The sequence below is a fragment of the Chroicocephalus ridibundus genome, chromosome 2 (genome assembly GCF_963924245.1).
Source record: "Chroicocephalus ridibundus chromosome 2, bChrRid1.1, whole genome shotgun sequence".
Lineage (NCBI taxonomy): Eukaryota > Metazoa > Chordata > Aves > Charadriiformes > Laridae > Chroicocephalus > Chroicocephalus ridibundus.
Window position 1 is genome coordinate 126729934 of NC_086285.1, and position 24609 is coordinate 126754542.

At 39.0% G+C, this 24609-nt stretch overlaps 1 protein-coding gene across 1 annotated transcript in view; it reads left to right on the forward strand.

Annotated features, from left to right (window-relative positions):
• Window positions 1–20073, forward strand: part of LOC134511988 (lipoxygenase homology domain-containing protein 1-like) — a 143817-nt gene extending 123744 nt beyond the window's left edge. The window contains exons 35-44 of the mRNA XM_063326878.1: window positions 483–542; window positions 860–1038; window positions 1590–1812; window positions 6292–6446; window positions 6579–6654; window positions 11571–11649; window positions 11857–12142; window positions 13529–13607; window positions 16443–16518; window positions 18761–20073. Coding sequence (XP_063182948.1) covers window positions 483–542; window positions 860–1038; window positions 1590–1812; window positions 6292–6446; window positions 6579–6654; window positions 11571–11649; window positions 11857–12142; window positions 13529–13607; window positions 16443–16518; window positions 18761–18830 — 1283 coding nt within the window. The 3' untranslated portion in view covers window positions 18831–20073. The remainder of the gene's footprint in view (window positions 1–482; window positions 543–859; window positions 1039–1589; window positions 1813–6291; window positions 6447–6578; window positions 6655–11570; window positions 11650–11856; window positions 12143–13528; window positions 13608–16442; window positions 16519–18760) is intronic.
• The last annotated feature ends 4536 nt before the right edge of the window (window positions 20074–24609 follow it).

Here is a 24609-nt window from a genome sequence, read left to right on the forward strand (position 1 = left end):
TAATTGGCAAATCCAAACTTGATTGTGATCTCAAAAGAAGGCTCTCCATCTTTGTTTCAGGCCTCTCTCTGATGTTTACAAGTAGTTTTGGTCTGTACCAAATCCCACTGAAATCAATGGGAGCCGATATCAGTGAGAGGAACATCAGCCCCTAAAATGGGCATTAAAAACATCCAATTAGTTCTGATTCATCCAGACCATAAATTGTATAAATGAAACAGAAATGCTTTAAAATGAAAAAATCTTCATGGTACAGCCATTTCATGGTAAAGAGCCAGCTCTAGAGTTAGTTCATTAAATAGGATGATATGTAGATGATGCTTAAGTAGAAAATTACATTGTACACTTCCTAGTTAAATCTTTAATCTAAATGATATAATACTCAGTCAATTGCCTCACTAGAGATGAATACAGGCATTTATTATCATTTAGCCACTGTTCTACAAAATTATTAATTTGCTCTTCAATCTTCTCTTAATTAGAAATACAGGAGAGGAGGAGCCCTTCTGCCTGGCCTTTAGGAAAAGAGCAAATGAATTCAGGTATAGCTTCTGCCATTACATCGACTGTTTTATTCATCAGGTCTGAACTAATAATGCGCGAATATTTTCATCACAATACGTCATTACGCTTACCAGTACTGACAATATTTTGCCCTTTGTAATAGTAAGAAATAACAATATACTTAGGGAGCTGATCAGCACCCAGATGAAGTGCTTATATAGTGATGGTCCCTGTTTACACTAAGACAAGTCTTAGGAATCTTACCTCAGGTACCTTGGTTAACATATGAGAACAGAAACATCTTTAATCTTTTTTTTTTTTTTTCATTTTTATTTTCCTTATTTTATTTGTTCAGAAGGCAGATGGAGGATTTACTTCACAAAACATAAAGAAGAAACAAAAACAGACTTTGAAAAGTTGTCAGAAAATATATCCAAGTTGGTTATGGTTTTTTATGGAAGCAACGGCAAGTCAAATCCAGTTTCCATGGAAAACAAAGTGGAACATCAGGCTAAGAACCAAATAACATATGATGTAAAATAAGATATAGATTTGTCTATATTTAAATTTTCTTTGAGTTTCCTTTTAAAGAGAAATAATGACATAGTGCTGTAAATGTTGCAGATGTTATTGTTTAAATATTCAAGAAAAGCAGAACTGAAATTTTCAGTTGCATACCAGATTTCATTTTTAATTTCTGGCTTTCTCAAGTTCATGATGATGAAGCATATTCTTTTCTTTTTTTGTTAACAAATATTCATAGTTAATAATGCATATCAATTTAAATGGCATTAACATTAAGTATTCACATTTAGAAATCAGTGCAGTATGTAATTTGAATTTGATAGAATAATTGCAATGAATGCCCCTACAGTCTAAAGCTAATATTTCTGTAAGTGCTTACAGTCAACCTGGTTCTGCTGCCTTTGAGCTCAATGGGACTTTTAGCACCAAGACTGATGTAAATTTGGGCTAGGCCTGTGCTGACCCCTTTACAGAAAACTTCCTCTCTTCCTATAAATGGGCTATTTATTTATCTATGTACCTCTGCTTGGATGCTAACTCATTGTTTTGTCGCTTCCTAGATACATTTACCATTTGATTTGGGAACGCTTTATAAAGTGAGACTTGGTCTCCAGAGTTTGGAAAATAGCATATCCCAGTTGTCTCTTCGTCACTTCAAAATGCAGAACACATCAACCCTGGATACCTTTAGTCTTACCATAAATAAATCACTTCCTCTTTCTCTTAATGGAGACAGATGGATTGAATTCCCTGTAGAGTGGCCATTAAAAGAAGCACTTTCTGGTAGGTATAAATCTACTTTCAAGCAGTAGAGTGGTCCAGGAGGTTAACATGTCCTAATATTACAATTGAAACCTTCATCAAAACAGAAAATTTTACTGTCTTTATTTAATGATTCATAAAATCTGGATAAGAATTTAAAATGTACAAAAGAAAATACTATCCACTCAGCTTAATTTCTGTACCATAAAGTGGGAAATGCAATATTCATTTGATTGCAAAGGACCATTATTATATGCTACAAAGAACGGTTTATAAGAAATATCCCTTTTGTGCAGTATTGTAATATTTCTGCTCTCCTTTGTTTAGTCCTCAGCTGCTCATATTACTGACACTAACAACATGATTTTTTATAGCTCATTTACTATTAGGTGATTTTTTTTTGTTGTTTTTACATTCCAAACAAAGATTCTCAGTAAATAACAGCTCAAAACATCGGCTTTATTACCTTTATACACTCCAAATATTTATATCTGTTAAAATTAGCTCAATAATTGTCTTACATATGTCACCTTTGTTAAGCAAAATGAAAAAAACCCTTTCACCTAAAATCCATCACATCTTCCGTATTCTTTTAAAGTGATGCTTACTGAATGCCACCGTATGACAGAACAATTCTCAATTTATTCAACAGACCAAATAACGATACTTAACATTCAAATAATTTGTGCCTGAGTTTTATGAAGAAAGCAAATGAGTGACCTGGCTGAAGAATAAGTCAGTTCACCCAAAGTGAGCTGAAGTAGGTGTTAAATGAACTACCCCAATATGCTTTGGATTGGAATTTATGGCCCAGTTTGCATGTGTCTAAATGTAAGCATGCAAGTAATCTCAGTAGAATTAACAAAGGTTGAGGGTTTTTTTGCATGTTTTGGCTGCAACTGAAAATGTAAATTTTGCGTTTAGCCTTTAGCTTTTATATTGCTTAGAGCTGTTATTTTCACGCGAAGACTTGCACAGCATGGGTACAGAATAGGGCTTAGTGGCTTTCATCTCCTATACACAAGATTGAAACAAAGAGGACCTGCAGATTAACATAAAGCACATGAATGTGCCTCTTGCAAAAGACTGATCGCTGTCACATGCAGAAGTATTTAGGATGCATATACAAGCACACAGAAACGGTGAGAGAAAGATGCAGCGTGGGTGATAAATGGGAAGTCACACTGGAACTCTTGTGACCATGGTTCTGGCCCTGGCTCTGTCACTGACCTCTTGGTTGAAAAAAAACTTTTCCCCATTCTTTGCTTTTTTTTTTCTTTTTCTTTGTCAACTGCTTTGAGATCAAGAGATAAAAAATCACACACACACACACACACACAAAAAAGGAATAGGTATTATATTACCTAAGTGTTTAGGTAAAAGAACAAATAAACAAAATAGTTCATCTCTGTTGCATTTATTTCTTTCCACGCAGGCTTTAGAAGTCTTCTAGGAGGGATTTGTAACCACAGCGAAGATAAAAAGTAGGATGGTGAAAAATCATACTCCCCCAAATCTTTGCCATTTTATGTCCAAGAGAGCTTTAAGCAGCTCCACAGCAGGTGGCACACGTGGAGTTCAAAGTGATTCTTTACACATAAACTTACTTGCAATTTATTGGGCAAAACAGAGCTGCTTTTCTGTCAGCTTTCTAAATCTAGTTTATTTTCTCCTTAGTTTTCTTTTTCTCAGCTAAAAGCAAAACCAGTATTGTGTTAATTGGAATGGAAAGCAGCTGATCATAATCACCTTAACCAGAAACTGTGTGCTGTTAAATTTCAGATACAGCTCTCTCGTTCAGAGAGTGCCTTAGTATCTCATCTCCTAGTTATCTTTTCCTTTTTTTTTTTATTTTGTACTTGGGATTGTGATGAAGCATATGCTAATGGCTAATTGACACCATCAAAACACAGTTGATAAAATACAGTGCAGACCCTCGAGATCTGGCTGCGCACACATGGTGCCTTTGGGTGTATTAATGGGGAGAGGCCTCCAGCTGAGTATATACATAAATAGTTTCTCTTCCCTGTGCCTTCCTTTGAGATGCTTACCCCTCAGGAATCCCCAGGGATGAAACGCTGCGCTCTCTCTCTCACATGCAGGGTTGTACAGAAGGGAAATTTTGCATTGCTGTAGCTTTTAAGGCAAAACAATTAAATAGTGAAAAGGTGAAAAAAAAAAAAAAAGTGTTATTCTACTTTCAAATAGCTGATTATTTCCACAAAGTTAACACAGAGCCACAATTCACACTGAGATTATGAAATCATTAGATTTTTATAAAATTAATGGAGTTGTAACATTCATATATGTTATCCTTATTGTATGTAACTTCTTTTCAGAGATTTCTTTCATCTTTCCCCTTTCCAATCTATTCAGTACACTACCGAGACAAAAGCTTACTTGCCCCCATTTGCCCTGTGATGGTCTGATCCCACTACCTGAACAAAGACCACCATTTAAGCATTTTAGCCCTCTTCCCCTGCCTACATTACTCTCCTTCAATTGCCCTTGTTTGTACACTGTACTCTGCCAGTTCTATCCACTGTGTAATCTGATCCAAAGTTCAGTCTCTAGTTGACTACAGGGCCATGATAAGACAATAGATCTTACTTGCCTTGGCCAGACTCACCTGGAACCTCCAGCCATGATGGGCATAGGATGTCCATTTCAGGTCATGCCTGATCTATGTCAGATGTGCATCTGTCTCTAGTCCTCTCTCTGACCCTGTCTTCTGGATGGACCTTGGACCTATGTTGTATCCAAATTTTCAGTCCTGTCTCTGGCCTTTTCTCCTGCTGCTCCCATCAAGACCACCAGGACGGATCCCAGATCTTTCTCATTGTTTGCTGCATCTGGGACTGTTGGCAGCTCTGCCTGACACATCCAGATGCTGCAGGACTGTCACCTGGTCAGTGAGGGCACTGCCTGCGCTGGGGTTGTGCTCTGCTCCTGACTTGTCCACCCTCCTGGGGCAGGTTTACTCTTGCTGTGCTCTCACACAGTGATCCAAGACACAAGCCTTCCAAATGCAATCCTTTCACTCTTGTTTTGGGCTGGTCCAGCCTCACTCCTCAAGTTTCAGATCTGGGAGACTGTGACAAACCAGAGGTCGAGTAAAATAAAAAGAGGACATTTAGAAAATCATAGTTATAGTCAAAAATAGCATTGCACTCACTGCACTGCATCCCTGACCAAATATATTGTTTCCTCTCCTGATTCTTCAGCTTGGCTGTAACGCCACCCACCATATTCCATTCAGTCCTTTTATTTAATCTTTTCTCTGGTATCTTACCATGCCATGATTTGATGTTCCTTAGGCAGCATCAGTTTTTGATTTCCATTTTAAACTTAGCTGTACTGTCTACCACTTAGACTTTTACTAAGTTTTACTTTTATAGGTAAAACTAAATACCTTTTTGGCATTATAGATTTCTTCCCATGCACCTGCTCAACTGCAGTAGGCGTGGAATGAGGGGCTGTCCTCTCCCTCCTGTTGCTGATGCTGGGGAAACAGGCAAGGCCGATAGAACAGAGCTGGTTCTTGTACTGAACTCACTATTTTAGATGATCATTAGATCTGAAAGTTGATAAGCAACAGCTTGTTATCTGCTTTACCTGGACATTGTCTTCTTGACTTCCAAGGGAGGCTGGTAATCTGTTTATACACACAGTCCTGTATGGGATAGGTGTCTCGCTGATCTAAGCTCTGAGCCACGTTCTACAGAAGCTTTCTGCAAAGTCAGGCTTCATCCTCTTCTGCCACAGCATCTACACAAATAAAAAGGAGATGATAGGCAGATGCTTAAAAGACGTAATTATTCAGGACTGTCACATCATTTGGTTCTATAAGTAAAATGTAAATGAATGCATTTACTTTTAAAAGTGTTCAGATGTTGTCATCTTGTCTTCAATTAAATAACTATAACCATTACATAAATCACAAACAGCACAAATTCATGGGTGACAACTTCAGCTGAGACAGACTTGTCTTCCTGAGCTCGCTCTGTAGTCAGTGGATGTCCTCCATCGTAGTGAAGTTCAAAGCAGCAACTTAGGTGCCCTGAATGACACACGAGGAGCTTCTCTCTCCATCTCTTAGATGAAGTCTGAAGGACTTGTCTCCCCAGCTAAAGTTAGTCTTTGTAAAGATCCCAAAACCGATTGATGAGTCTGAGACTTATTAGGATTTTACCTATTAGGCATTTGCCATTAAATAAACTTAAACTGCCTGCGGTAATTTTTCCACAATGTGGTACTGTTACAAACAGCCTAAAGTATAGGCATGCTTCTCTCTAACTTACTGTAAAGTTGCCAGTGTCACCAGTATTTATAGTTACAAGACAAAATTAAGGATTTTTTTTTTTTTAAATTTGAATTTTACTATCATTTTCAAGTGTTTGAATTTTTAATGACATCTGACTGCACATTGCTATGCTGTCAAATAGCTGTGCAAGGTTTTGGCACAGTCTTAACAAGATCTCTTTCTGCTTGCTATTGCAGTGGTTACATATCATCTAACAGTATTTTCTAGAAATATTTTGAGCGAGAGAAATTTATTGCATATGGCTGCGTGTATATATGGTACTCATGGTGACACAGGGGACAGATCCCTTCTCTGGTCGTTGCAGAATGTCCAGCAGGGAGAGGACAATGAGGTACTCTTTCTTAAAGTACTTTAAAATTTATCCTTTCTTCCATTCTTGTACTTCCTATATACTATTTACAAAGCTTCATAGACACTTAAGTAACACAGTTTAAGATTTTAACACTGAATAATTTTATTTTAGTCATTTGTAGTTACTGTGGATGCCGTTGAATTGGGAGAACTGGACAAAGTTGTTCTTTTGATCAGCAGTAAAACAGGTAAAGTACTTTTGCTGCTTTCTAAAGTCAGTGATGTGAATCACACAGCTAGCCTCCTGTTAAAGGCAATGAAGTCACTGCCAGAGTTAAATCCTGAATAATTTCCTTTCGCTATTTTTGCTAAAAGGTAATATTTTTATAAAGCAAAATCCTACATTTTGACACATTAAAATCCTTGGATCTGAAGGCTGTATCATTATTCTATCAAGCAAGTAAACTATTCCTTTCCACACAAGAAAGAAAATCAGAAAATGAAGAGGAATAATTATATTCTGTGATTAATATGTAATCTATTAGTAAGTGATCTAGGAGAATAATTATAACTCATGTAAGAAACTGGTATTGTTTAATTTTCCTTTTCTGATTCAGTTATTTTCACTGTTTTCCCCACCTGTTTTCTTCCTGTGACATTCGGAGGAGGATTTTACCCCTATCAGGCAATCAGCAGTTTTATCACTGAATTTCATTAAAATCATCATAACGTTAACATCTCTTTGCCTCATCTGTAGGGTGGCTATCATGCTACTAAGGAATATTCAAAGAATTAATTGTAAAACTTTCTGAAGTCCTTTAATGAAATTTGCTATATAATTGCAAATAGCTACTTACTACATATTACAGTTGACCATTTTCAGACAGTTTTCTAGGAAAACCAGGGTTCTATGCACTTTATCTGTCTTTTTTGTTTGCCCATCTGTTGGCTCCTCATAATAATTTTTTAGACTCACTGGCCAGTTTCAACCAAATCTGTAAAACGTGTACAGATGTCAAAGACATTTGGGCAGTAAGCGTGTACATACTGGTTGCCTGGTCAACACATCCTGCACGACAGCACAGTCTGCCTTGGCTGCTGCAGGCTTCCGAGGGGGACGGTGTGGAGCTGCACCTACAATAGAGGGGAAGGGGAGGGAGAGCCCGGCTGTTGAGGGGCAAGGTGTATAGCTCACTACTCTTGTTTCCCACATCTTCAGCTGTGAAAGTTAACTACGGCCACCTGTCTGACTGACAGTCATTGAATATGGCAATTGCATGTTGCCAAAGGGCACCACAGACAGCATGATAGGCGTGATTTTTCTGGTCAGGTTTGAAAACATGATTCACAAAGAAGGGACTTTGGGCCCCATTGGCTCTGTGTGTGTAATGAAGAGAGGATGATGTACCATACATTTCTTCCAAAGTTACTTAGATGATAAAGCACTTTAGATGAGTAAGGGTGTCCATATTGTATCTAGACTTACTCAGGCTGAGACTAGTTTGGACCAAGACTTTGAAGCAAAAATCCACAAACACAAAAGCTCTTTAGTGCATAAAGCCAGATGGGAGTTTTGGTTCATCAGAAGCTGAACATGAGCCTGCAATGCACTCTTGCAGCCCAGAAGGCCAGCCGTATCCTGGGCTGCATCAGAAGAAACATGGCCAGCAGGTCGAGGGAGGTGATTCTTCCCATCTACTCCACCCTCATGAGACCCCACCTGGAGTACTGCATCCAGATCTGGGGTCCCCAGCATAAGAAGGACCAGGTCCAGAGGAGGGCCATGAAGAGGGCTGGAGCACCTCTCCTATGAAGGCAGGCCGAGAGAGTTGGGGCTGTTCAGCCTGGAGAAGAGAAGGCTCCGGGGAGACCTTATAGCAGCCTTCCAGTACCTAAAGGGGATCTACACAAAAGGTGGAGATGGTGCAGCAGCCAACAAGGAGAGGAGTGCTACTGGACCTAGTACTGACAAACACAGAGGGACTGGTGGAGGACATTAAGGTTGGGGGCACCCTAGGCTGTAATGATCGTGCAAAGATAGAGTTCAGGATCATGGGTACTACGCACAAAACAACAAGGAGTAAAATTACATCCTGGGACTTCAGGAGGGATAACTTTGATCTCTTCAAGACACTACTGGGAGACATCCCGTGGGCAAGGGCTCTGGAAGGCAAAGGGGCTCAAGAGAGCTGGCTGGTATTCAAAGACTACTTTCTCCAAGCTCAGGATCGGTGCATCCCGAAGAGCAGGAAATGGTGCAAGGGATGCAGGAGACCTGCATGGTTGAGCAGTGAGCTTATGAAAAAGCTCAAGAGGAAGAAGGAAGTTTACAGTAAGTGGAAGAATGGACTGACCCCTTGGGAGGATTACAAGAATGCCACCAGAGCATGCAGGGATGAAATGAGGAAAGCCAAAGCCTCCTTGGAATTAAACCTGGCAAGGGATGCCAAGCTCAACAGGAATGGCTTTTTCAAGTATATTGGAGGCAAAAGGAAGACTAGAGAAGTCATTGCTGGGCCGTTCTCCATCATCTTTGAAAGGTCCTGGAGAACAGGCAAGGTGCCTGAGGACTGGAGGGAAGCCAATGTCACTCCAGTCTTCAAAAAGGGCAAGAAGGAGGAGCCGGGGAACTACAGGCCGGTCAGCCTCACCTCCATCCCTGGAAAGATGATGGAACAGCTTGTTCTGGACATCATCTCAAGGAAAAGAAAGCTATCAGAAGTACTCAACATGGATTCACCAAGGGGAAATCATGTCTGACTAATCTGATAGCCTTCTATGGTGGCATGACTGAATGGATAGATGAGGGGAGGGCGGTGGATGTTGTCTACTTTGACTTAAGCAAGGCATTTGACACCATCTCCCACAGCATCCTCATAGGGAAGCTTAGGAAGTGTGGGTTAGATGAATGGACAGTAAAGCAGACAGATAGATAACTGGTTGAAAGACAGAGCTCAGAGGGTAGTGATTAGGGGCACAGAGTCTAGTTGGAGACCAGTGACGAGTGGTGTTCCCCAGGGGTCAGTACTGGGCTCAGTCCTCTTCAATATATTCATCAATGACCTGGATAAAGGGATAGAGTGAACCCTCAGCAAGTTTGCTGATGACACAAAGCTGGGGGATGGTAACACACCGGAAGGCTGTGCCACCATACAGAGAGACCTGGACAGGCTGGAGAGTTGGACAGAGAGGAACCTTATGAAATTCAACAAGGGCAAGTGTAGGGTGCTGCACCTGGGGAGGAATAACCCCATGCACCAGTACAGGTTGGGGGCTGACCTGCTGGAGAGCAGCTCTGTGGAAAGAGACCTGGGAGTCCTGGTGGACAACAGGATGACCATGAGCCAGCAATGTGCCCTTGTGGCCAAGAAGGCCAATGAAATCCTGGGCTTCATCAAGAAGAGTGTGGCCAGCAGGTCGAGGGAGGTCATCCTCCCCCTCTACTCTGCCTTGGTGAGGCCGCACCTGGAGTACTGTGTTCAGTTCTGGGCTCCCCACTTCAAGAGGAACAGGGAACGGCTGGAGAGGGTGCAGCAGAGAGATACCAAGATGATTAGGGGACTGGAACACCTCTCTTATGAAGAAAGGCTGAGGGATTTGGGTCTCTTCAGTCTGGAAAAAAGATGGCTGAGGGGGGACCTTATCAACACTTATAAATACTTAAAGGGTGGGTGTCAGGAGGGTGGGGCCAGGCTCTTTTCAGTGGTGCCCAGTGACAGGACAAGAGGTAATGGGCACAAACTTGAGCATAGGAGGTTCCACCTAAACATGAGGAGGAACTTCTTTCCTTTGAGGGTGGCAGAGCACTGGCACAGGCTGCCCAGAGAGGTGGTGGAGTCTCCAACTCTGGAGACATTCAAAACCCGCCTGGATGCGTTCCTGTGCAACCTGCTCTGGGTGACCCTGCTCTGGCAGGGGGGTTGGACCAGATGATCTCCAGAGGTCCCTTCCAACCCTACCATTCTGTGATTCTGTGATTCTTTATCAGGAAGTATAGTGATAGGATGAGAGGTAACAATTTTGCACTAAAAGAGGTAGATTGAGATTAGATATTAGGAAGAAATTCTTTAGTGTGAGGGCGGTGAGGCACTGGAACAGGTTGCCCAGAGAAGTTGTGGATGCCCCATCCCTGGAAGTGTTCAAGGCCAGGCTGGATGGGGCTTTGAGCAACCTGGTCTAGTGGGAGGTGTCCCTGGCCATGGCAGGGGGGTTGGAACTAGATGGTCTTTAAGATCCCTTTCAACTCTAAACATTCTATGATTCTGTGATTCTGTGATTCTAGGATATGTACCCTGTGGGACTGATCAGCCCTGTCAGAGTGTTGCTCTAATGCATTTATGCTTCTCTCAGTACCTCAGCAGGTTTTTAAGATCAGGTGGTTCAAGATCCCTTCCTGAAGCTTCTGACTCTCTCCACGCACTGTCCAGGCAGGTCATGAGAGCAACACGATGTCTTGGATTCATCCCCAGGAGCCTGAGCCTATTAACTTAGACTCCTATTGGTATAATTAAAGGGACTTGGACAGTAGTAGAAGACATTGGGATGCAGTTTGCTGAACAGGGCTGAAGAGGCAAATAATAGAAGAGCAGGGAAAATGAATGACTAACTAGTGGCAAGAGATTCACACCACTGTTACAGAAAGCATGTAGCTGAAGCCCCCAGCAGAAGTGTAAATCAGAGAGCAATCTTTCTCAAACAGCAGAGATATTCAGTAAGTTGCCGAATTTCCTTCATACCTGCCATCTCACGAGATCCTCTTTGTGCTGCATGTGGAATGGAGCTCGAAACATCTTGTCAACTCATCACTGAGGAGGAAGCACCAGATATGTATTTCTGCTTTTCCTCCTCAAACGCACCTGCCTGAGTCATGCTCAACCTTTCCTGCATGCCTGTCCAAGGACGGTGAGGGCAACGCTCCTTTGCTTCACTAAGACAAAGGAAATGCTTGCTCCTAAATTTCTAAATTGAGGTTTCAAATAGGAACAAAATAAGGAATGTTATGATGATTCCAGGATTTTCAAGTCAATTGATGGTATTCATAAATGAATTAATAAATTATGTTTTAATATAGTAGGAATGACACTGTTATAGCAACAACAGACTCTACCTAATTCTTTGACGTGCAGTACAATATTTTCACTACACTTTATTTCCTTCTTCGTAGACTGCAAAGTGGACATTAAAAAATTGCATTTGAAAGAAGCTGTAAAGGAGCATCCTATCTATGTATTTGAAGTGAATGAGTAAGTATATTATGTAAAGCTAGTAATTTTTTAGTCATTTTATAGCATAATAGTTGAAAACACTGAGTGGGCATTGAATTAAAATGACTGTCACAGAGCGTTTCAATCAATGGATATTTTTAAAATAAGTCCACCTTTAACAGGAGGATTTTGTTTGATTTAACATATGATTTACTTATCACAAAAACCTGTGGTTTTGTTTTTCAGAGCATTTTCTGTGAATGCAAATAAGCCAGAAATAGAGAGAGAAATCCCAGTATCTTTTATTATGAGAGGAGACAAACAAAAGAATGACATAGATAACAACTTACATAAAGAAGGAAGTCAAACAAGAAGTCTGACAGAGTATACTATTAAAGTATACACAGGTGACCAAAGGGGAGCAGGGACTGATGCCAATGTGCATATTATCTTATTTGGGAATGAGGACAAATCGGAGGTATTTCAACTCTCTCAGTCACTGGAGCATCAAGACCCCTTTGAAAGAGGAAAGGTGAGTACATAGATTTTATAGGATGTGTCCATTTCTGGAGTGGGAAAGCAAACTTTAAATCTATGCAAGATCTTTACGGAACTTAAGGCATTTATCCTGTTTTCCACATCACTAGATGAGGTATAGTCTCAGCTCTCTCTGTGTTTTCACCAGAGTAACCAAGGGACATTTTACTTCTATCATATCTGGCTGACTGTTGTTCTTCTCTCTCTTAGTCCCAAATACATCTTCATATTGCATCCACCCATCTGCCCAGTTTTGCATTTCTTTGATCTGAAAGGCACATGCATTGCCTGTGCATGTGCATATACATGCAATATCCCTTGCTGTTGCGCGAACTTTGGGTATTGTGCTTGAGAATACATCAGTCTCTTATATCCCATCATTTCACTTTGCCATGGAAACCAATGCTGTGAGCCTCACTGAATGTATAAGCCTATCACCAGATAAAATGGAACCCTGGACATCAACCTGATTCTGATATCCATCGTGCTTTCGGCTATTCAGAGGCCCTTATTTCAGATATAGATATTTGCATAAGAATGCTAATTCTCAGCATGATGTCCTAGTACCGTCGCAGAAAGTCCTCCTATTTTAATAAACATATTACTGTGGCAAAGGAACTGCTCCATTTGCTCACCACCTGTGCAATGGAGTATAATGACGGCTACCCTTATGTGGCATGAAATAAATATATTTTCCATTTCTTTCTCCTGTGTATTTCTTGAAAAGTAATGACTGAATAATTAGAACTCCAGTTAAAATATCTTCCTTATGAGATCTGCCTCATTATCTCCAGTGGTACTAAACATCTTTTTACTTGCAGTTGGTCCGAGTTTCTTCAGACAGAAGAGTAGATACATAGAAATCATGTTAGCATTCCAGCTAAGTCAAAGGGAAGCCAGTGATGTCAAAGACCTTATGAAAAAGGGATCTCATTTAAAAAAACCCTGTAATATGAAACAAGGTAGCATTTTAAATTTAAAGAGATAATATTTGAGAGAGATAATGGTATACATAAAAGTCTTTATTTTTTATGTTCTTGAAAGTATATTTATGTATCACTATACCGAAAACATTTTAGAAGTTCAGTTGAGAATTCGTAAGAGAGGAAAAATATTTTTCTGGTAGATGAAAGTCAGGAAAGAGGTAGAGATTGTCCTATTATAAGTTGAAAAGTGTATCTTTCAAGTTTAAACCGAGACGTAGTAGGAGAGAATCTGTACCACAGATCTTCAGTAAGGAAAACAAACCACATCAGGTGTCAGCCCCCTATTCTGAATTGGTATTATTGCATTTGAATTAGTCTCAGGATTGACCTAAACAAATGTATAAGATTCCAGACATTGGTATATTATATTTAATAACTGTATTTTAATATTAAAGGTTGATACATTCAAGATTAAGACAAAAAAATTAGGCAGCCTACATTCAATTGAAATTGGTCACGATGGGAAAGGATTTGGTGAGTATACTGCATGCGTTCAATAGCCTTGTAAAAATCTTCTGCTGAAAGATCTGCCTGTCATTTGGAAAGGTTTTTGAAGTCATGCTACTGCTAGAGCTAGCTAATACAGACCTGTATACAAATGAGGTCAGTTTGACTGCTCTTGCTTACACCCCCTCTTGTCTCTATCACATTTCCCTTGACTCTACCTTGAATTATTTCTTTCTAACAGAGAAGAGATCTAGTTAGCATAAACCTCAGAAGGTTTTATCCTTCAAACATTGCTCAGCCAAAACTCCTATTAGATGTCTTAAATAACATAGGATTGAATTTTCAAACTGCAGGCTAAACTTTCCAGGCTTTGAACATTATCTAAGAAATGTTTGGGCAAGTTTGTGACTCTGGTCAAAGCGTGTTGTAGCTCCCTCTGACACACATATGGCTTTTCTTCTTGTGAGAGCTAAACTGTGAGAACACTAGTGGGCACCAGGTCTTGCCCTGATGATAAGTTAGGATGTGGCTACAGTACATACCCACGCATTATGATGGAAACTGTTTCTGTGTAAGACCTGAATTGTACAAAAAATAAGACGGGAGACTAGGACATACAATATTTTGAGCTTACCTTTAGTGGTGCTGAAGAACGCTAGAGATACACAAATACATAAACAGAATTTGCAGGCAATGTACAGCTTGAGTCAAAAAGGTCTGACTGTATTGAGATATTCTAGTCAGGTGAATTTTGCTTAACCTATCTGAAAGAAATAGGTTTAGGTTTAATAAAACCTGATTTATCCAAGTGCATGAGCCACTACAAGGTGGCAAGCGTTTATCATATCTAGGATGAACCAAGCAAAATTTTACATATAGCACTTCCTATTCAGGCAAAAGTAGAACAGATTTCTTTCTAACTACCCAGTCATGTCGTACATGTTATGGTATTGAAAACTCGAAAAGAACAAACACCAAACTTATTGAATACCTATAATAAATAAAATCCTCCTGCTGACTTTCATCTTGTTCGTGTTAGCTGCTGCACATGCACACGATTCAACTTGGAACTGATCTGGGAAGGCAACTCCACACCAGCCGACTTTTAGCACTCGGAGAGTTGCACAGAAGTCTGCAGGGGAAATATAGATTGAAATTTTATTTCCTGGGTCTCAAACTATCAACAACATGATTATCTTTCCTCTCTGTGTCCTGATCAACATCACACAGCTGCTAACAGTACCTTCCTAGCACAGCTGGTGTGTGTTGATTCATCTTACATCCATGACTACCTTCCTCCAAATTTTTCTCTGAAAATATCTCCAAGAGTCTTTTGTCACATCAGCTGTTATCCTCACAAGCATCCTCAAATGTAACACCTCTTTGAAATGTTTCATCTGATTGCTAATCTTTCCTAGCTGCCTCTAGATTTCTCCATACCTGGAGATGTCAGTGAGGTCTGCTGGACTTTTATCAACAAAGCATAAAGCACTAGATTTTAAACGTTTCAGGAGAGCAAACATGCCTTTATATTCGTTTGTAAAGTGCTGTATAAATTTGAGAGACTGTAAATTTTTATTGCTGATATTCTTGACTCTGAATTACAGAGGTTTCATGAAAGGTCATATATTCCAAGTAGAGTCTATGATATATTAAACCATTCACAAGATTTCATTAAAGGAATTCCAAAAGTACCTCACAATATCAATAAATGACTCTTGCGAATTGAAGATGAAAAATGTAGACACCTTTATGGCCTAGTTATACCAGCTAATTGTTTGAAAATGTGCATGAAAAGTGAGAAACATCGCTATGCCTTACGTTTTATCTAAATTGGTACAATTTGCAAATATTTTTATATTACATTTTTAGCCTACTTACAAATAAAAATATTTGTATTGGTTTTAGCCTAATTAGTATTTTGTCCAAATATTTGAAAACCAAAATAATTTGTTAGAATATAGTATTTTATCTCTAGGACATGCAAAGAACACCAAAAGGTTTTCTGCTACTAACAGGATGATCTTAATTAGTTTTTAGATGTTGTCATTAAGTACTCGCATTGGCAAACACGACTAAAGACGTCAGCACAAACATTGTATATCTATAATAAAGTTGTTTTTTAAAAAAAAATCTTCGTATTTTAATATTCTATGAAATAAAATTCTATAGCACAGGTATGAAGGTATTTTTCACACAGCAAAATGGGAGATTATAGCAGAATATTAAATACATTGTTAAAGCTAAAACAGACGAGAGTGTTGGCCTAAGTGGAGATGCTATTCTGAATCATGACTGATGGAGAAATACGCGTATGAGCAGCATTCAGATTCACCACTTGGATTATATAAGTATAAATATATTAATTAAAAAGCAGTGTAGAGTTTCTGTTTTCCTACTGTTTAAGGGCTTGGATTATCATTAAAGAAATTACGTTTACTGATAAAGTTTATCTGTTTTTATGTTTTTGTTGGACGCTGAAGATCAAAGTCCACCAGGGGTGTACTTTGAGTGCACTTCAGAGTACCAAAAAGGGCAAAATGGGTTTTCAAGAATTTATTCAATATTGCCATGCACTCTGTTTCATTTGTCTCACTGCCTGTTCTGTTTAATACGGACAAATGAGTTAAGTTGTAATAAAAACGTTCCTTTATATTTTCTGTCAAAAATATCAAAGACCTTCTCTGTAAAACTGAGAGAAGTTGGTAGTAATTTGAATCACCTACATTTCAGTTTTATTATTGATATTGAATACATTAGGAAGTACTGAACGACGCAGGGTTTGGTAATGAAATCAGAAACCTTTCTTATGCTTTATTTGTGTTTTGGTTATATTAAATTTTCTCTTTTTTCCTTCTACAGCAAGTGGCTGGTTTCTGGAAAAAGTAGAAATCACAGATGCATCTAGGAATTCAGTGTATTGCTTCAGCTGTAACAGGTCAGTAGATCGGTTCATCACCACTCTGTAGGTGCTGTTTTCTTTATAACAAGGATTAGTAGTAGTCTTTTCAGTCTCTCAGTTGTTCCTCTTTTGTTTTCCTAAACCAGTAAGAATTTTTTAACTCTGCTGTGTTCCTATCTGTCCATCTCCAGTAACTTTTCAAGCCTTTGGCCAATTTCAATCTAATAGGAAATAGGAAGACACTAAATTTTTACAAGTTATTAAAACTGAATGACTATAGAAGGGAGAGACAAAATTTAGTGCTTTTGCCAAGAGAAGATATTAGTATGCCATTTTCAAGGGGTCAAAACTGTCTGGTGAACTGTTACACAAGTATTGGTGCATACGTAGCTCTGACAAGCATATCATGGGTATTAAAACAGGAAAAGGAGGGAATCAGAAATATGGGATGGTGGGAGGATGGTAGGATATAATGGTATAGATATAAAACTGGAGAAAAAGTAGTGGATTTATTTTATTGAGCAAAAGCAACATTAAAATCCTTCTGTTTCAGTGTCTGCTTAGTATGGGTCTAAGATATATTCAGTAAATAGGGTAAGGATAAAAGAAACCTTTTTAAAATGTAATGTAAAAGGATAATGATCTAAATTTAGACATTTATTTGGATGAAGGGGTGCTGGGCTAAAGCGCTTCTAATGTACAAAAAGAAGATCCACTTCAGTCTGCATCAAACTGAAACAATACGCTTTCAGAAGTTGGAAATGAAATTGAAAGGTATACTTGGAGGGATTGTTCACTACAGTATACAGTTTACAGCTTAAAAAAATTCAGAATAAACAACAGAAGCAAACACATTCATGTATTTCTAAGCGTAAAGTAGATTTTTAATGTATCTGGAGTACAGACAAGTGTGAAACCTTCCAAGTTCCCTATATCTAGAAAGAGGGATGTTACCTGGTGGTTTGAAAACAGAACTGGTAGCCAAGAATATTTAATTTTATCCTTCCACAAAACGTTTCTGTAAACTTGACAGTTCATGGAAGCCAAATCCCAACCGTGTACCCCAAAACCCAACATTTTTTTTAGTTCTTGGATAGTCACTTGGATACTACAGTCTAAGTCTTGAAAATCTGTAGCTGTTACCAACCTCAATAAACTTCTTCCAACAATGTTAAACTTCTCTTCATTAAACTTCTTCCAAACACACGCTCAGGTACTATCTCGTCTTCTAGATACCTAAATTTAGGATAGTGAGCATTAGCAAAAGTCCTTAGACCACAGTATCACTCAGGTGATTTATACAACACAATCCATGATGGGATTTTCAGTTGATGTCACTCCGCCTCTTTTGCTTGTAAGAGTTCTCAGACCGCACCAGTCAGAGGAAGATTCTTGAAAAAGATAGCTTGCAACAAACATTTTTTTTCCAAAGATTTTTTTTTTCCGTTTTTTTTAAAGTCTTATGCTACAAACACAAAGGTATGTAAGAGACCCATTTGGAGCAAGAACTTGAATCACATCATTGATGTGGAGGAATGACTGACGCAGATTGATTCTACAGTCTGCTGACTAGGACATTTAACTGGGACCTTGGTGGGTTAGAGTCACGTCCTTACCCTAATATCTGCTTACTCAAAATGGAAGAATTTCAGTAGGAGAAATTAGGAGGACCACCTCAGAGTACACAGTGACCCAGAGGCTGTGGGGCACTCCTAGGATATAGGAAACTGCAAGTTCGCATCCCTGTTCCAGCTTAGACATGGAGCTTCTCATCTAATGGTCTATTGTGTAAACGGGGAATACGTTCATTCTTTCACAAAGGAAGAACTCCTCTAAAACAAAAGCTGTCTAAAACATATTCATCACTGATAAAACTGAAAGGAGGTGGGCATCCTTTACTAACTCATTTAAATTTGCCTGTTGTCTAGCTACATGGACAATAACCTGCTATCACAGAACAGATGTCCTTACTCTAAATTATCCTGATTTTATGCCCCTCAATGAAACAATCTACTTGTCGTCTATGTAACCAACAAATATAATTAATGAATATTTCATAAACATATTTATAAAGTTAATTACACTTTTAAATTATCGTATATGGATCTTAAAATAAAAAATCACTATTTTCTTCAAGTTGGTTACTTCTTCTGTGTAAAACAACATAAAAACTCTTCTAGAAATCCAAAGGTGCAGAAGCAGGCTCTCATGATTTGTCTGTTTGTTAAGTTTTATATGTGCTGTAACTCTGACAGATTTTTATGTTTTTTCCCTTAAGGTGGCTTGCTGAGGATGAAAGTGATGGTCGCACTGTAGTGCTACTTTATCCACAGCTGCTTGATTTCTGATTCTTTCTGAGTGTGCTGCTTCTCCAAATTCATGTGGATTTGATTTACTTGTATTTTATAATTCTGAAGGTATTGTAATTACTTTGAAGGAATGTCAAAACAATGCATTAAAAACATCACAGTAAATTAAACATGTCTAATGTGAACACAGCATTCCAATCCTATTAGAGATGCTGAAAAACTTTGCATGACTGAAATTTAGAAAACAGAAATCTAAATCTGTAACATAGCATTCATAATGGTAGACATGTGTAGTAACATACTCAAACATTTTTATTTCAGTAATAATTTGTGGGTAAGTTAAATTTAGCTCTTTGGTCAAATCTGTCAATAATTATTAATGTGATAAATCCGTTTCAATTTCAACATTTATTAAAATTTAGATTTCCTCAAAATCATTTTCCAAGTAAACTGCACAACGCTTCAGCCTTCCCATGTATTGCTTCCTTTTTCTATAAGACCATAACGGAAGCTAATAAAGAATTTGTTATTCAGGAGTTCACCCTGTGTCAGTAAGCCTCCCACTGACATTTGATTGTAGAATCTTGTAGCTGAGCCAGAACCTCAGCTGAGAACCTTTAGATCCAAAGGGTGTCTTAGGAGAGGCTGTTATCAGTACCATTGCAATAGCTTACTGGCAGGCTTAGGCAGCTCCCTGCTCAGCTTGATGGCTTTTGCAGTGCCCATTCTTAGCCATCTAACTGGCTTTCCAGTGCTACATACGTGTGAATGCCTTTACTTCAAAAAAAAAAAACAAAACACAAAAACCCACCCCCAATTCTTTTTGAAAACGCACAATAAATAGAAACATACTCATCTAGAAATGCACAAATTAATGTTTGATTTGGTAGGCTTTGACATTGCCAGAATTGGCTCAGGAAGGGTTTAGGATACAGATGAGTCTGAAATGAAATCATGACTTGCACACCATCTGAAGTTTCAGGAGTGTGATCAGAATACAAATACTGTATACAAGCTACGTAGGGCATCCCTCTGTTTAATCAAAGGCTCCACCTATAGTTCCTCCAAAATCTAAAATCTGTATGAAGATCTGAATTTTAGACCTGTTTTGCCCTCAAGGCACTACCATGTTCTGCAGCAGCAATGTGCTTTCTATAATTATCAAATTAAATGAATTTCTAATCTGTGCTGATGAAACATTGTCTGTCTGTCTTTTTAATATGTTTAATGTTTATTTACTCACGTTATTCTGTGAAATGAGGAATGTTGGCTGATATCTGCATGGGTGATGAGATTTCAGTTGTTACTTTGACACAAAAAAAATAATAAACATATATAATGGGTATTGGCAGGCAATTTCCTTTTTATCTACCTTATACGTCATCAAAGGGAGAGCTAATGCAAGGTGTGGATGTGACTGGAGTGAGCAATGGAGCAGAGTCAATTTCTTCTAAAAGTGCTCTTTTTGCTCGTCCTGCTACCACGCACACTGGAATGGATTTGAAATTGTATCCCCAGAGCGCACAGTTCACACACTTAGTATCAGTATTCATTACACCGAATCACTTCGTTGTGATCTATTATGTGATTTGTTTCATTATTATGTCTTTCATTAATAGTTTGTAATATTAGCTCTCTTTGATGCCATTTCTGATTTATCAAGTGTAAATGATGCCTTCCTAATCTGTTTTTCATTACACGAATACCCTCCTTCAGCAGCTGCCTTCTGTATTTGCAAATTATTTCCTCTACCTATGCAGCGTACAAATCAGGGTTTGGATTCGCTTGCCTGGATCCGGAGCCATGTAGACACCCCGACCCTTTCACTAACAGGACCACCATAGCAGAGGGCTTCATTTCAAGAGCATTATGGGTGCTTGCGGCACATATTATTACACTCTGATGTGAAAACATAAAGACCGTAAGAACCCTCTTCTCAGGTCTTGCTTGGAAGACATGACAGATAGCACATTTAGCTTGTGACCGGTGCCAAACCCCAAACTTGCCTCTTCCCCATGGTATACAGTGATGTCTGCTGTGTTTGGCACAGAAGTCACTTAATCTCTGCCCCTTGCAAGTGGGAAAATTTTTGGACAAAATTGCTGGCCAAAGACAGAGACATGACAGAGGTGCCACCTCATGTGAGCTCTGCTGTTGCTGCACAGCAAGGCTGCTGCCTTGCTTTTTTCCTCCCAACACCCTGCCCTGCCCAGGGACAGCCTGGGCAGATACTGACACCACTGAAACCTCCACGGGGAAGAGAGATGTAGCATGGAAAAGAGACTGCCTGGGTCAACAAGAAACCCAGGCATTTGGCACCCATGGGAGCCTTGGAAGGAGCAGTGAGATAACCAGCTGGAAGAGGCAAGGCTGCAGCGGAGAGAAGGGTTTGACTTCTGCTGCCTCTCCCTGCTGCATCCTGTCCTTGAAGATCTGTCTGAGGGCAGTGGCTAGAGGATTTTGCTATGATGATAATTAAGCAAAACATTTAATTTTGCACTGCAGAGAAAACCTCGAGCTGGAGCTGGTGCTAAAATATAGACCCTAAAAACCATAACATAGACTCTTAGACGTAACAGAGTCTGAAAGTGTCCATTAACAGTGCAGTATTAGTTAACTCTATCTTTTTTCCTTTTCCACTTCTCCTGGTGTGCTTTTATATATATTATTAGATTGATGTAGGTGACATATTTCTGCCCATTTAAGCCCTTAAGCATCTCAGTTTTCTTTTGCTGATGATGTTACGGATTTGAAAAAACTATAACCATGTTCTGACTGGTTCATTGGACCATTTAATATTCTCCCAGCAGCTCCAAGTACTGCCTTGCTGAAACTCATCATACAAAAGAAAGGATTCCCTCGTCTTAAGTACATATGAGCAGTTATATTGCATCTATCCATCCTGTAGTTTGTCAGTTGTGGAAAAGGAATGAGAATAAGAACAAAGGAGGTGCCAAGTGCTCCTTTGCGTTCCTTTAGAAGTCTTGGATGAATACCATCTAGTCCTGGTGGGTTGTTAGTATTTATAAATGTGTTTGCAAATATAAACATCCTCGGCTCACACATCAATTTAAAATGGTCCCTTGGACTTCTTCTCCATGAAGAAAAGCAGTAGTCTGGAAAAGTCCATAAACTCCTCCGTACTGAGCAGTGCAAAGCAGCGTCATAACTTTCTGTGCTGTGCCTGCATCTTTGTTTTACAATTCTTTTGCGTGGCATGAATTAATTTTAAACAGGTGAAGCCAAAAGGGGGAAGAAAATGGGACTTTTCATTTTCTGCTTCAAACTCTCGAAAATTCTTAATTACATCTGAAGTTCGGTGTCATAGGGCATGTTAATATCCCCTTAGGCATTTATCATAAAATGTGACGTGCTTGGTCGTTGGTTGGTCTCTGCGTGCACGATGGCAGTGGGAGTCGTCAGCATTGTACAAAGCCTGGTTGCAAACTCGCTTCCTCTGATGTCTTCCCATATGTCTGCGTCTTCTATCTGCTATCATGTGTTATATATTTATATCTATCTTTGACTATATTTTTAAATACATACTATGAAGTAACATGAAAGGTAACTGACATCCGTTTCTAAATAATAAATGTAAAATTAAGAAACACCGAGTTAAATCTTTCAAAAATTCTAAGCAATACTTTCTTCTTTCATACATAATATTAAAATCCGCACGCTGTCATCAAAGCAGGGCTGTTCTCAGTCATTCTGGCTGCTTAAATCTGGCATTTATTTATTTATCTCTTTATTTAGAGTGTACAGTTGAATGTATTTACATGTTTTCAATCTTTAGTCATTCTGGAAATAAAAGAAACCACAGCCTTAATTCACCATGAAATTTAAATATGTGGCTACAATGTACGTATATGTCTAAACCGTAAGTATATAAGCAGTTCCACTAAGTTTGATTTAGAGGCTACTTAAAGCTCAGTGTGCCCCTAAGAACCCTGCTACATTGCATCTCTTCCCTTCCAGATCTCATCTGGTGGGTTTGTGTGTGTTGACATTTTCACATGAACCTTCACATGCTACAGAAGAGAGATCTGGGTGTACAAAATACACATAACACGTGTTATAAGCAAAGTAATTTCTGAATCCAGGGAACGTTCCGCAGTATTCTTTGTAATTGTAGAAGTGGGCCAACATATGGAGATACTTGATTCATGCTGCTTTTCTCAATTTTAAAGGCAAGTTTATAGTTCGAAAATGTTTCTATGTGAATCTACATGTAGGCCTATAAATAAAATAATCTCAAGCTAAAGCAAACGGGCAGTAGCTGTTTCTACTCGGTACATTTTAGAAATATATAGTGTTTTAATGTTGATTTTCTAAACAGCGCACCAATTTACCAATGTATTTCTGATTTGTGCTTATGTTAATTTGCTGAAATATTGGCTTCATTGAAAGGAAATGCCTTCTCCCGTTGCAATGAAGCATCTCAGTTATCAGAGCATACAATGGCATGTGCCTGTTGTGAATGAAGCTATTTGTGCAAAAAGGCAATTGAGTACTTCAATCTGTAAATATTAAACACGCAACCTACATTACAACTTCTACGGACACCTGTGTATATAGTTTAAACATGAATCTATTGAAAACATCTAAAACTTGTGAACATTTTGTAGAATAATTCTCACTTGCTGTTTCTAAACAAACTGATTGCAGGTGCACGGGTGCCTGAGGGCACTGTTTTAACATGGAAAACCAGGTAAAAGTGAGAGAGAAGGTAGTTAGAAAGTATCAGAAGGTAGTTAGAAAAGAAGGAGGAAAGGAAGGGAGGAAGGGAGGAAGGGAGGAAGGGAGGAAGGAAGGAAGGAAGGAAGGAAGGAAGGAAGGAAGGAAGGAAGGAAGGAAGGAAGGAAGGAAGGAAGGAAGGAAGGAAGGAAGGAAGGAAGGAAGGAAGGAAGGAAGGAAGGAAGGAAGGAAGGAGAAGGAAGGAGAAGGAAGGAAATCTGCTAGCAGATTCACAGACCTTCTGGAAGAAGTCACCAGAGAAGTTGTGGCTTAGGACTTGATTTATTTCTAAGGGAGGCTGCTCAGGAGCTCTGCGCGGCAGGAGGGACTGGCCCGTTGCAAGCCCTGCCAGGCCAGCAGGGTTCTGCACAGCTCCTTCATGATGGAGAACTGCTCCCCCATGGAGCAAGTATGGTAAGAAAGGCAAGCTTTTATTTCAAATACTGCCATAGGGTGTCAAATCCAGGTACAATGAACTCATTCTAATGCTTCAGTTACCCTGAGCTAGAAGAAAATGCAGACACATTAAGCCCCAAACTGCAACTGTCAAAAGTATTGCCAAGGAAAAGAAAGAATAGTTTGGAATGAACACAGGCAAAAATTGATACCTGTAGAGTATAATGATATTCTAATGGTGAAATGAGAGAACTACAAGAAAGAGCTTGAGTGTATTTTGATAGAGCCATCTCTTCTATATTGCTAAAGACTGGGGAAAACATCATGGTTAGGAACCCAAAGAAATAAAAAAATACTTTAAAGATAAGAGGATTGAAACCCAGAAGCATATTTCCTGGACATTCAGGTTTAAGTTGATAACAGCCTACAATGAAAAAAACAGAAAGACACACACAAAAAAAGTATTCCTGAAGTAGACAAAGGTGATTTGAAATTGTAAGGGGGGGAAAAAGGAAACAGCAGTTGCAATTCAGAACAAAGCAAAAGCAGTGCTTGTGATACCCATAAAAATGTTTCTCTAAAAGAAGGCGGAGAAAAAGGAAGCCAAGAATAAAATCTCCTTCAGAGAAAAAGTAGCTTTACATGAGAAATGAATGTGTCTGTACTCGGTTTATGAAATATGTAT